We start from the raw sequence: 14,576 nt of genomic DNA, 5'->3' as shown, positions 1-14,576 counted from the left end.
TATTGGAAACGGATAATTAGGGGCCTGAATTATTTGTGTATGGAGAATAGTGAAGTATCTGAAATGTATCGTGCTCCAAAAGTTGTACTAGTTCTGATAGAATGAATAATTGAAGTGTGGTAATAGAGTACTACCCCCAAAATAACAGGTTAATTTGCATTTTACTTTGCAAGGAGGAAAAAAACCCATTTGATATATGGTAATTGAATAGATCTAGGTCCTGAAAAATCTATGATAGCCATGCATGGATCTGTCAGGGTAGGAACAATCTGACACAAATCAAAGAGCCACTGACCTTAGAGGGAACCAAGACTGATTCCAGCCTGTGGCAATTTTTAGAGAATTATCCATTGCATTCCACTGTAAGTATCAACTCTGTGGTGGTTGCTGGGAAAAGTTACCATTTTCACTTCCAGTCCATGATTCCAAATCTCAGATGGACACTCATTTTTGCCAGGCAGTGCTAATTGGTTTCCAAGTAAATTTCTTTTCCTCCTCTTCCTGGTAATTTTCTCATTTCTTCTCTCTTCTCAAACCCTACCCCCTACCCCTATTACCCTACCTCCGGTACACATAGCACAAGGAAAACTCACCTTCCGTTGTGATGATAGATGCAGACAAGATTTGTATCTTTTCGCCATCAAACCCCCAATCCTCTATGCACTTGTTCTGTGTATTCCTCTTGTTTATGATGGAAGAGGTATCCTGTCAAAAGTTAAACTCTCCACGTAAGCTTTGCATCATATGCCCTCTGATCCTCTCAGGCTTCACTCCCCAAATCCCACTTTTTTTTCTGTCATCACTTTCTCCTTCTCCACTGGAACATTCCCACCAGCAAATAAACTTGCTGTGTCATTCGTGTTTCAAAATCCTTTACTTTGTTCTTTTATACCCCTTCAGTTACCACTTATTTCTTTACTTGTCTTCGCAGCAGAACTGTGAAAGAAGTTGCATGAACTTACATTTACTCATTTTTACTCACTTTTCCACTCTTCAAGTCCCAAGACTTCCAACACTCTACTGAAATGGCTTTTGACAATCCCAGATATTGCCAAGTTGATTAAATAATGTCACCATTATTTAATGGTGCTTCATTCTCAGCTTCATTCAGTGCAACCAACCTGGCTCTCCATGGGAGTCTCTTTTCTCTGGGCTTCGGCACTCTGTGGGCTCTTACTTCGTGCCCCTCAGGTCCCTTTCCCATCATTCCTTTCTAGATGACTTTGCTTGTTCCTCCTCCTCTGTAGGCTCTGAATTACTTCACGTGTCAGGATCTTCCTGTTTTATCTCACGAGCTTCCTTTGTGAGGTCATCTGGAGCCATGTTATTTTGAACAATATTATGCTATTGACTCCCAGCCCCTATTTACACTCCAGATCAGGGACTGGAAAACTTTCTTGGTGTAGGGTCAGATAGTAAAGAATTAGCCTTTGCAGGCCACATAAAGTTATTTTGCAACTGCTCAGCCCTACTGTTGTAGAATGAAAATAGCCAGGGACAAATATGTAAATAAATGAGCTAAGTTCCAGTAAATGGAATGACTAAAATTTTAATTTCATATCTTTTGACACATCCTATAGTGTATTATAGACATGCTTCATTATATTGTGTTTTGCTTTGTTGCACTTGGCAGATACTGGGTTTTTGTTGTTGTTGTTGTTGTTTAGATTTTATTTATTTGTTTGTTTGAGAGAGAGAGAGAGAACACGTATGTGTATCTGAGTTGGGGAAGGGGCAGAGGGACAGAGAGATCCTCAAGCAGACTCTGCTGAGTGCAAAGGCAGATGTGGGACCTGATCCCATGACCCTGAGATCATGACCTGAGCTGAAATCAAGAGTTGGATGCTCAAATGACTGAGCCACCCAGGGGGCCCTGCAGATACTTCGGTGGTTTTTTTATTTGTTTTTTTGGGGGGGGTTTGTTTGTTTTTTATTTTTTACCAGTTTAAGGTTTGTGGGAGGTCTGTGTCCAGCAAGTCTCTTGCTGCCATTGTCCGAATACTGTTTGCTTGCTTTGTGTCTCTGTGTCACATTTTGAGAATTCTTGCAACATTCCATACTTTGTCATGATTATTGTATTGGCTTTGGTGATCTGTGATCCGTGATCTTTGTTGTTGTGATTTTAATTGTTTTGCGGTGTCATGAACCAAACCTATATAATACCACAAACAATTGATAAATGTTCTATGTGTCCTGACTGCTCCACTGACTGATCATTCTTCTGTCTCTCTCCTTCTCTTTGGGCCTCCTTCTATTGAAATTAAGCCAGTTAATCTCCCTACATTGGTCTCTAAGTATTCAGATGAGAGGAAGAATTGTAAGCTAGAGATGGTTAGTCTTAGCAAGGCATGACAGGCCAAAAGCTAGGCCTCTTGCATCAAATGATTAGGGCACGTACTGCATGGAGCACTGGGTGTGATGCCAAAACAATGAACACTGTTATGCTGTAAATAAAAAAATAAACGAATAAAAAAAAATGATTAGCCAGGTTGTGAATTTCCTCTTGAAGGAAATTAAAAGTGCTATTCCAGTGAACTATACGTGAATGGTAAAGAAGGAAAACGACCAAACTGTTGCTGTGGAGAAGATTTTAGTGGTCTGAGAGATGATCCCACCAGCTACCACATTCCCTTAAGCCAAAGCCTAATCCAGAGTGAGGACTTAACTCTCTTCAATTCTCTGACCACTGAGAGACATGAGGAGGTTACAGAATAAAAGTTCAAAGCTAGCAGAACTTGGTTCAAGAGGTCTAAGGAAAGAAGCTGTTTTCATAACATCAAAGTGCAAATAGAAGCAGCAAGTGCTGATGTAGAAGCTGCAGCAAGTTCTCCAGAAGATCTAGCTAAGATAATTCATGACGGTGGAAACTCCAAACAACAGATTTTCAATGTGGACAAAACAGTCTTATGGAAGAAGGTGCCATCTAGCACTTCCATAGCGAGAGAAGAGAAGTCAATGCCTGGCTTTAAAGCTTCAAAGGACAGGTTGGCTCTCCTGTTAGGGGCTAATGCAGCTAGTGACCTTATGTTGAAGCCAGTGCTCACTGACCACGTGAAAATGCCAGGGCTCCTAAGAAAGATGCTGAATCTACTCTTCCTGTGCTCTGTAACTGGAGCAAGAAAGCCGGGATGACAGCACATCTGTTTGCAACACAATTTCCTGAATACTTTAAGCCCACTGTTGCGATGTAACGATCAGAACAAAAGATTCCTTTCAAAATATGACTGCTCACTGACAAGGCACCTGGTCACCCAAGAGCTCTGATGGAGATCAGTGAGATTAATGTTGTCAGCCTGCCTCCTAACACATCTAATCAAGTTTATTAGAAAAAATAAAATTACATTTTTAAAAATTTTTTTAATATTATTTATTTATTTATTTGACAGAGAGCGATCACAAGTAGGCAGAGAGGCAGGCAGAGAGAGAGGGAGAAACAGGCTCCCCACTGAGCAGAGAGCCCGATGCGGGGATCGATCCCAGGACCCTGAGATCATGACCTGAGCTGAAGGCAGAGGCTTAAACCACTGAGCCACCCAGGTGCCCCATAAAATTACATTTTTAAAAATGCAAGTAAAAATTATTTTTTCTTAAACTGTTTTTAGCTCATAGATCATATACAACTATGTGCTAGGAAGATTTGGTATGGAGCTTGTAGTTTGCCAACTAGACCTATGTGTCTCTGTCTGACATCTCCATTCGGATGACTAATAGGCATCATAAACTTAACATATATCCCCAAATGGAACTCTTGATCCTTCCTTCAAACCTTTATCTTTTGTTTTCCTCTGGTCAGTCAGTCGCACTACAAGTCTACCTGGTTGGCTCAAACCTAGACTCTGAACACCACCCAATGGGGGAATTTGTCTTGTCATACTGCAGTCCCCAGAAAGGTTCCTGGAATACTGTAGACACTTAGGAAAGGTTTGCTAATTGAATGGGTGAATTTCTCTGCCCTCAGTTTCTTCATTTGCCTCGTGGGGATGGTATTTACCTTGCAGGAGTGAGGAGTGGGGAAGGGTGGAAAAAGGAAAGAAAACCTATGAAATTACACCACAAGGTAGCTGGTATGTAGTAGGCGGTGTGTAAACACTGGAAATAGGGTATTGTTATATGTGAAGTAGATTTATTTGTTTATGGGATTGACAACAATAATTTAAAAAAAAAAGCAGCTCCTTTTTTTTTTTTTTAACTCTATAAAACGTGCCAGGTGTTAGTCTAAGAATTGTACCTGGGTTATCTCATTTTATCCTTATGTAGACTTTATGCAAGTAGGTAGTGGTCATCTCCTGTTTTGTATATGACAGTGGTAAAAACAAACATGTCATGACTTGCCCGTGTTCCTACAATGGACCCTAGAGCCATATTATGCCTCCATTCTTTATAAAGCAAATACAAGGGATTTCCCAAATGAAATTGGATATTAGTGATTTTTTCAGGGGAAAATAATAGTTCACAGCTTCCTTCCATGAAATTAGGCATTCCCAGTCAAGTGCTCCTCTGCCCTTCTGTGTCCACCAATGGCTTAGCATGAATCACCCCACAGTGTAATCATTTGCTCTGGTTCTTTGTTTTCATTTCTGCTTGAGCACCTAGCAGTGACAAGGGGGTAGCCAACTATAGAGAAACAATGGAATCAGCCTTATTCATTCTTCCAGAGGCCTAACCATTTTTGGACATCAGTATTTTTAAGTAATGTTTCTTTCTTGTTTGACCATATTAGCGTTTTAAGAAACTACCTCTGTATGTGGAAGCCCAGCTTCACTAATAAAGCTCTGTGGGATGAAACCTCCCATGTTCATCACACTTGAAAGAGCACTGGTTATAAAAGTAAGTCTTAATAATTAATTTGGCTTTTCTTATAACCTGTAATGACTTTCATGTTTCATTATATTTAATTGCTGGGTCTGCTTCTTTCTCTTAGACACTACCAAAAATTTGTTCTGCTTTTTCAAATAATTAGGCTATATTTTTCTAGGTAATGTAACTATGTATAATTTAGCTTTACATTTTGTTAAATAATACATTTTGTTAATTTAAACATAATGAAGAAAACTATGTTGGAAATGACTACCTGACAGAACTATTGATCTCAGAGCTTTGAAATGCCAGGATCAAGCTGATGGAGAAGGGACCACAAAAAGGGGGGAAGGGGTTTGTTCATACAATATAAAAGGACCAAGTTTTTCATATGAAGAATTATTTCACAGGTTCAATGAAATGAATCGTCTCTAGCCAAGTATTCTGACAGCCCTCTATGCCGACCACTCTCAGCATTAATTATACCACAGCTTCATGATTCCATTTGATTTTTTTTCCCTTCTGTCTATACTCGAGCACCTAGCTGGAGTATGTCATCAGTCATTCGGCTGCTTGTCCTAGAATGGGAAGGAAGAACCAGTTTCACTAGCAGCATCGATAGACGGGAACATCCTCAAAATGGCATTAATGGTCATACGTGAGAATTTCGCGGTGAGGCCAGCTTGTCATTCCCCTGGGAATGCGGTGTCAGTGCTCTTACCTGTTCTCAGATTTCTTCTCGGCGTCTTAGAGACGGTTATGTTCCTGCAACCCGTCTGGAACCTGAGAAATTTCAATTGAACCAAATGAGGATGCATGAATGTGTGCAGAAAAATAATAAAATCTCCAAGTGATTTCCATGGGTTTTTTTTAACTAGGATGTTTTTATTATTACTGTTATTATTATGTTACCTCTGTGCTATAACATTCTTTAAAAATATCCTGAAAATTCAAATAAATTTAAAGATAAGTTAGTATTTTTGTTTTTTATTTTTTTTAAAGATTTTATTATTTTATTTATTTGACAGAGAGAGAGGTCACAAGTAGGCAGAGAGGCAGGCAGATAGAGAGGAGGAAGCAGGCTCCCTGCGGAGCAGAGAGCCCGATGCGGGGCTCGATCCCAGGACCCTGAGATCATGACCTGAGCCGAAGGCAGCGGCTTAACCCACTGAGCCACCCAGGCACCCCATGTTTTTAAAAGATAAAGTTAGTGTGTAAGTGTACTAGTATGTCTGGAAGAAAGCCACCTGACAAAATTTGTAACTTAAAGAATCAGTAATCAAATCCCAGATTCATTCTATACCTCACCCAACCCAAAGGTTACCTTTATATAAAATATTATTACAACTGTTATTGAAATAACTCTTGTGTCCTTTTACTTAACTCCTTCAATTAGATAATCCCTGATAATATTAGCACGTGACCAGGCTCCTTCACAGAGGCTTTTGACATCCTTTCACGTTTTCCTCAGGAACTGTATTTCTCAAGCCTGTGACTTGCTTCAATAAGTAAATCTAGCGTGCTCTTGTAGTCTGTTTGCCAGCAGCATGAAAGAGGATGGACCAAAGTGTCCTCGGTAAAGCTAAGGGACACACACATAACCCACTCAGGGCAGAAACACTTAGTTGCATGAAAAAGACCCAAATAATTGCGGGCATTTATCACTGATTTAACATAAATAGATTCTGTGCTAAAAGTCAGGACCTGCCCTCTGGTAGCCTACACAATATCTGTTACCTCGTTTTTTTCTGTATAGAAAATTCCAATTTGATTTGGGACAATAGTGCATGTAACCATAAAAATTCAATTTCCCAGGTTCTTTTCCAGCTACTATAGCTGCATGACCTAGTCCTGGCGAATGAAATGTAAATGCAAGTGGCAGAGTTTGTCAGGAATCCGTTGTTTCCGGGGAAGTAGTGACAGACTCAGCTGGCCCATCGTGTTTGGTTTTTCCCTCTTTTTTCTATATGCTTTGAGTGCACATGCAATGCCTGGAGGCATAGTAGCCATTTTGTGACCATGAAACCGTGGGCTAAGATTGGCCCAATAGGAAAATACAAGACATCTGGTTTGTTGCCACTCCATGCCACCTAATCCATTTTGTGCAAAAAGTAAGTCCCCTACTTGTTTAAAGCCATTTTGTTGACACATAGCCATACATAGTTGTAATGATACATATGCATTTTCTCAGTCCTTAAGACCATCTTTTGATATAAATACTATTTTTATTGTATTGATGAGGACACTGAGGCACATAGAATGGAGGTTGAGGCTAGGGAGGGTCTTGCAAAGCTTTGAAGGTACAGGCTTATCCCACTGCGCCACCCAAGTGCCCCTCTTGCAAAGCTTTGTATAGGTAATGAGCTTAGAGTTAAGTCTTGTATGAGTTGGATTTTAAAATAGGGAGAATGAAGAAGTCAGGAGGGCATGGTGGAGGAAAAAAGTACTGCTTCAGTGTGGAGAGCAGTGGGCTATTGGTTTTAGTAAAGGAACCATAGGTTGCACAGTTGTAAATAAGTTTTAGAAAGTAGGTTGTGTGGGTGCTTGGGTAGCTCAGTCAGTTAAGCATCTACCTTCAGCTTGGGTCATGATCCCAGAGTCCTGGGATCAAGTCCCACATTGGGCTCCCTGCTCAGAGTGGAGTCTGCTTCTCCCTCTGCCCTTTCCCCCTGCTCATGATATTTCTCTCTCTCTCAAATAAATAAATATATATTTTTTAAGTAGGTTGTGGCCATATCGTGATAGTTCCTGAATACAAGGACAAAAAGTTTGAGACAGAGCTATAAATTGGGACATGGTTTATGGAGAGCTGCTGAATTCTGAACAGTATTGCTCAGATGGAGCACTTCAAAAAAAATTATGAACACTTCCCCAAATAATAGAGACATTTAGAAAGTAGAATTCATATGTTTTATTATCCTTACTTCAATTGTTTTATTCATTCTCAAAAATAAATTTAAGTCATCAGTGACAGAGGTACAGTACAGCAGTAATTTAGAAAATAATTTTGCTTTAAACATAGGCGCCACCTGGTGGATAAGAAAATCTTAGTCTAATGGCTTTGAAGCAAAATCTAAATTAACGGCAGTTTCTCATAGCTAGATCTTATTTATGATTCATAGTCTGTCTATAAGAAGTCTTTTGAAAAGTTTTATGCAAATGGTTTTATGTGTCTGAAATATTTGATCATTTGAAAGTTATTTGCGTTGTTTTATTCAATTTACTTGATGATTTAGATATCCAAAGATGTAATAATTTGCCATTTCACTATACTATACTATACTATACTATACTATACAGAAAAAAAGCATGAAAATGAGGAAAATATGCTCACTTGTTCTTTTCAATAGTATTAAGGCCATCTAATTTGCAGTGTTAGTAATGCTAGCCAAAGAGCTTGTGCTGCTGTGTGCCCTGTTATATGTTTGGTAGAGACCTTAATCGTCTGGCTTTCACATGCTCAGCTCCTCTGGGCTAGAAGTAAGTGACTTAAAAGTCTCCTAAGGAAGAAATGAAGAAGAAAGCTTTGAAGAACCAAGACACAAAATTGCCTGAAGATGCCATCACATCCGTTCATAAGGCAGGAAAAAAGGTCACACTGGGGGGCGTCTGGGGGGCTCAGTCCGTTAAGCATCCGATTCTCGATTTCAGCTGGGGTCATGATCTCCGGGTTGTGGGACTGAGCCCCACATCAGGCTCAATGCTGGGTGTGGAGCTTTCTTCAGATTTTCTTTCTCTCCCTCTCCCCTTCCCCTCTCTTTCTAACCAAAAAAAAAAAAAGAAGAAGAAGAAGAAAAAAAGGTCACACTGATACTTGCCATGGCTATTAAAAGCAGTCGCTACCAGTCGCTCATCCAAGACGCAAGGTAAAAGTGGGAGAGAGAATAAACAGAAGGAAAAGAACAAGAAGACAGAATTAAGAGGGTGGACGCTTGGTGATGTAGGAGGAGGAATGAAGAAGGAAACCCCGGGACCCATGGGGACTGTGTGCTGTGTCAGGCCTCCTCCACCCTCCCAGCGCCTGGCCAGGTGAGCTGGACTGAGCGGCATCGCCCATCTCATCGTGCCCTGCGCACAATCTCACGTCATCCTCCACTCTCCTCTTTCAGGAGTTTTCTGGCCCCATGTCCTGCCCGCAGGTATTGCTGGGATCGGGAGCCCCAATCTCATTCCACTTTGGAGGGCTTTCATTAAAGATGGTGCAGATTCAGCCCTCTGCTACCGACACTGCCTAAATGAGTGGCCAGAGGACACATTTGGACTGTGTATTTAAGAGTGCCTCCTTCCAGGGGGGCCATGGACCAACCTCATGACTGAATTCTGATATAGGAACTCTCACTGGTACCTTTAGAGACCACCACCCTCTGCAGCAGCTGTGGCTGTTAAGACTATTACAATTTGTCAGACCACCCAGTGTCACCCTGACTGTGGCCACTGCTCAGTTCTTATCCCTGGCTGATCAAAATGAGGGCTGCGTCTCCGCCTTTGGGGTAGGAGTCTGATGTGAACCTTAGTTCACATGACCTAGCTTGTCACCCGCTGCTGGAGAGGTTCCAGAATGAGATTGTTTGTTGGCACTGCAAGCCGCCTAATCCATTTTGTGGGACAACTAAGTCCCATACTTGTTTTAAGCCATTTTGTTGACACATAGAAATGCACAGTTGTAATAACATGCGCATTTTCTCAGTACCGTCCGGCTTGTCTCTTTCCAGTTCAGCGTCCTGTATTCTGCCAGCCAGAGGTCAGGTGTGGGTGGATTACAGGGAGAAAATATTCCATCCACCCTGTGAACAAGAGACACTCATACCCTGCCCCCCCAAATTGCATCAAAATTTCTTTGTCCAATCTTAAGAAGCCCCAGCTTGCTTCCACCCAAGCAGGCGAGTATCACCGAGGAAAGAAGAAACACCCAATCCAGTTTGGCAGGTTTCAAAGTTTATAACTTTGCACCCATGCATTCTGAACTGCTTGGCTTTATGCAGCCTACATTTCTTGATCCCCTTTGTTATTCAGGGGACATTTGCATTGTGCCCTGTTGATACCTCTGTCTGAGCTACAGTCCTCCGATTTGATGAGACTGTGTCCAGCCACTAGAATTGGCTTCCACTTGGCCACTTACTGCTCTGAGCTCTCAGGGAACGCCACTCTTCCTGTCGGTGGTCTTCAGTGACCCTTCCTCCTGTCTGTCCTGCTTTGAGTGCCAGACTAGATGCTGATGGGTACACGATTCTCCAAGGCCTCAATGTAACCAGCCTGTGCTTTGCAGCACTGAAACTTGGTCGCCTTAGTTGTCCTCTGCAAATGGGTGAGTTTGCGATCCCTTCCTTCTGCAGAAGGCTATTTTCAGCCAGTTCCTCCAGGCAGGTGACAGGCACATTCACCGTACTGGAAATCATGAGGAGATCAAATCTTTTTTTTTTTAGATTTTTATTTATTTATTTGACAGACAGAGATCACAAGCAGGCAGAGAGGCAGGCAGAGAGAGGGGGAAGCAGGCTCCCGGCTGAGCAGAGAGCCTGATGCGGGGCTCGATCCCAGGACCCTGAGATCATGACTTAACCCACTGAGCCACCCAGGCGCCCCGGAGATCAAATCTTTATTTGTATTCCTCCCCAAACACAAATGCTCTGGAAGAATATATTAGAACAACCAGTCACGGAAGACAACGAAGCTGAATTTGAAAGACTCCAGTGCTAGCAGGGCTTTGCTAACACTCATTCTGTTTCCGTGAGACCCACAGCTTTCCTAGTACAGTTTTTTTTTGTTTGTTTTGTTTTTTTATGTTTTGTTTCTCTCTGTCTCTCTCTCTTTTTTTTTTTTCTTTCCAAACTGTGTCCTTTCAATGCATTTGGGATTTCCTGTGCTGAAGTATCTTCTAGGAAAACTTATGTGATAATGAGAGAAGAGAATACTACAGAACAGAGGAACAAGAAACAAAGGCAGAAACAATCCCGGTCCGGGCATCTCCTGCAAGGGCTTCCCGGAGCGAGCCTGCCGCGAGCCCGCCGGACGCGTGGCCCGTGTTCGCCTTGTCTGTCTGTGACATCTGTCTTTGTGCTGGGCATTACCAAGCCTCGGAGGTTATCGTGAATGCCAGTTGAAATGAGCGGACGAAATGAGCGCCGCTGATGGGATTTAAAGGCTCAGACTAACCTTTCTAATCCATGTATTCCCCGTTCTGTGCCTTAGGCCAGGCCTTTTCTGGGAGAATATGCTACATCCTTGCTTCTGTGTTGGGAGCGGCAACAATTTCCTGAACATCAGTCAAAGCCTCTCTCCTTGAGGAGCAGGAGAAATTCAGGATTTCTCCTTCTGACTAGATGGGGAAGGAGCTATAAAAATTTTTGCAAATGAGATGAGTGTTGGTATTTTTGCCACACGTGCGTAACTTTTTCACTTCCTTAGTAGTTCAGAGTATAATTTATATAAGGATGCCTGGGCAGCTCAGTTGGTTAAGTGTCTGCCTTCGGCTCAGGTCATGATCCCAGGGTCCTGGAATAGAGTCCCGCATTGGGCTCCCTGCTCAGTGGGGAGTCTGCTTCTCCTTCTGCCTGCCGTTTCCCCTGCTTGGGTGCTCTCTCTCTCTCTCTCTGACAAATAAATAGATAAATAAAAATCTTTTTTAGAAAGAAATATAATTTATAATCCCTCTCCTCTTATGTTATACTAATCAATGAAAGTAATTCTGAATTTAAAAAATCTATCTAGAGATAAATTAATTCACCAATCATTTATTAAAATCATTTCACCAATATGGAGTAAAAGCTGTGTTGGGCATTATTCTCAGCGCTGGGGTATAGAATAGACCAAGTCCCTGGATCTTTTATCCTGTGGGTGGAGAAACAGAAAATAGTCACGTAGATAAATATGTACAATGTCAAGAGGTGGTAAGTACTAGGACGAATAATGGCCACAGAAGGCCTCTCAGGTAAGGGGATATCTGAGCAGAGGTCTGAGCAGAGCACATGAATGAGTGAGCCATGCTGATATCTTGAGGGAGACTGACCCAAGCAGAGAAAATAGCAGCTAGGTGTAGACACAAAGGTACTCAGGATATTCACAGAAACTTTTATGTTATAGTGAAGATTGGATTCCTTTTCAATGAGATAAAAAATTGCTGGAGAGGTCTGCGTAAGGTGTTGGGTCTGTAATCAAAGGAGTGAGACTGATACAAAGCGAAGGTCAAGCAAAGCTTTATTTCGTGCCAAACATCGAGAATCGAACTGACCGGCCCTGGCTGTATCTTGCAAAGAAGCAACCTCTCTCTGCCTTACAGACTAGCTTTTAAGGGCAAAGACGATGTGGTTGGGCCTGGCCATGCACAGGTGGCCAATGAGATTGTAACACACAGAGAAAGCTGCACAGTCATGCTAGGTCACACATAAGTGACCAATTGAATCAACGGGATTACAATTTACCCTATAGTGGCTATTTGAACTAGCCTATCACCTTGGTCAGAATTGGCACCCAAAAGGCACCCAAAGGGCAGGGCCCATACTCTTTGGTAGCTAGAGAGACAGTATGCTCCTCCCACTGTTTGGATACCTCCACCTGGCCTGACCCACCCTTGTATTTGGGCTTTGTTACCTGGGACTGGTGTCTGGGATTTGTTTTTTAAGTAAGTCCCCTGGGGTGGGGGGGGGGCGGGCAGGGACAGTTTAAGTTTTACTGTATAAACAACAAAGTCATTCAAAGTCATCGCTTAACCGGGTGAAATCGCTCTGCCTAAATAGGGCCCTTACAAAGGGAGTGACATAATTTCATTGATGCCTTTAAAGGATCAATTTGTTTGGTATTATTAAAAACACTCTGAAGGGAGAAAGGAGAAAGCAGTTTGACTAGTTAGGAGGCCATTCTCGCAAGTCTGGGAAGACTGGATTAGAAAGGAGTGGTAGTCCCACCAACAGTGTAAGAGGGTTCCCCTTTCTCCACATCCTCTCCAACACACGTTGTTTCCTATCTTGCTAATTTTGGCCATTCTAACTGGTGTCAGGTGGTATCTCAATGTTGTTTTAATTTGAATCTCCCTGATGGCTAGTGATGATGAACATTTTTTCATGTGTCTGATAGCCATTTGTATGTCTTCGTTGGAGAAGTGTCTGTTCATATCTTCTGCCCATTTTTTGATATGATTATCTGTTTTGTGTGTGTTGAGTTTGAGAAGTTCTTTATAGATCCTGGATATCAACCTTTTGTCTGTACTGTCATTTGCAAATATTTTCTCCCATTCCGTGGGTTGCCTTTTTGTTTTGTTGACTGTTTCCTTTGCTGTGCAGAAGCTTTTGATCTTGATGAAGTTCCAAAAGTTCATTTTCACTTTTGTTTCTTTTGCCTTTGGAGACATATCTTGAAAGAAGTTGCTGTGGCTGATATCGAAGAGGTTACTGCCTATGTTCTCCTCTAGGATTCTGATAGATTCCTGTCTCACGTTGAGGTCTTTTATCCATTTCGAGTTTATCTTTGTGTATGGTGTAAGAGAATGGTTGAGTTTCATTCTTCTACATATCGCTGTCCAGTTTTCCCAGCACCATTTATTGAAGAGACTGTCTTTTTTCCATTGAATATTTTTTCCTGTTTTGTCGAAGAGTATTTGACCATAGAGTTGAGGGTCCATATCTGGGCTCTCCACTCTGTTCCACTGGTCTATGTGTCTGTTTTTATGCCAGTACCACGCTGTCTTGGTGATCACAGCTTTGTAGTAAAGCTTGAAATCGGGTAACGTGATGCCGCCAGTTTTGTTTTTGTTTTTCAACATTTCCTTAGCAATTCGGGGTCTCTTCTGATTCCATACAAATTTTAGGATTATTTGCTCCAGCTCTTTGAAAAATACCGGTGGAATTTTGATCGGAATGGCATTAAAAGTATAGATTGCTCGAGGCAGTATAGACATTTTAACAATGTTTATTCTTCCAATCCAAGAGCATGGAACAGTCTTCCATCTTTTTGTGTCTTCTTCAATTTCTTTCATGAGTGTTCTGTAGTTCCTCGAGTACAGGTCCTTTACTTCTTTGGTTAGGTTTATGCCCAGGTATCTTATGGTTCTTGGTGCTATAGTAAATGGAATCGATTCTCTAATTTCCCTTTCTGTATTTTCATTGTTAGTGTATAAGAAAGCCACTGATTGCTGTACATTGACTTTGTATCCTGCCACGTTACTGAATTGCTGTATGAGTTCTAGTAGTTTGGGGGTGGAGTCTTTGGGGTTTTCCATATAAAGAATCATGTCATCTGCGAAGAGAGAGAGTTTGACTTCTTCCTTGTCAATTCGGATACCTTTTATTTCTCTTTGTTGTCTGATTGCCGTTGCTAGAACTTCTAATACTATGTTGAACAAGAGTGGTGAGAGTGGGCATCCTTGTCGTGTTCCTGATCTCAACGGGAAGGCTGCAAGCTTTTTCCCATTGAGGATGATATTTGCTGTGGGTCTTTCATAGATAGATTTTATGAAGTTCAGGAATGTTCCCTCTATCCCTATACTTTGAAGCGTTTTCATCAGGAACGGATGCTGGATTTTGTCAAATGCTTTTTCTGCATCAATTGAGAGGACCATGTGGTTCTTCTCTCTTCTCTTATTGATTTGTTCTATCACATTGATTGATTTGCGAATGTTGAACCAACCTTGCAACCCAGGGATGAATCCCACCTGGTCATGGTGGATAATCTTTTTAATGTGCTGCTGGATCCTGTTTGCTAGGATCTTGTTGAGAATCTTTGCATCCATATTCATCAGTGATATTGGTCTGAAATTCTCCTTTTTGGTAGGGTCTTTGCCTGGTTTG

At 41.7% G+C, this 14,576-nt stretch overlaps 1 protein-coding gene across 8 annotated transcripts in view; it reads left to right on the top strand.

Moving 5' to 3' along the window:
- Positions 1–14,576, top strand: part of KLHL32 (kelch like family member 32) — a 261,906-nt gene that overhangs the window by 121,682 nt on the left and 125,648 nt on the right. The window contains exon 1 of one of the 8 annotated variants that reach the window (XM_046006178.1): positions 4,751–4,827. The exons of the other annotated variants lie outside the window; for them this stretch is intronic. Coding sequence (XP_045862134.1) covers positions 4,780–4,827 — 48 coding nt within the window. The 5' untranslated portion in view covers positions 4,751–4,779. Of the gene's footprint in view, positions 1–4,750; positions 4,828–14,576 lie in introns of those variants that run through there. 8 annotated transcript variants of the gene reach the window in all.

This window comes from Meles meles, chromosome 5, assembly GCF_922984935.1.
Source record: "Meles meles chromosome 5, mMelMel3.1 paternal haplotype, whole genome shotgun sequence".
NCBI classification, from domain to species: Eukaryota; Metazoa; Chordata; class Mammalia; order Carnivora; family Mustelidae; genus Meles; species Meles meles.
This window is presented reverse-complemented; position numbering and strand designations above follow the sequence as displayed.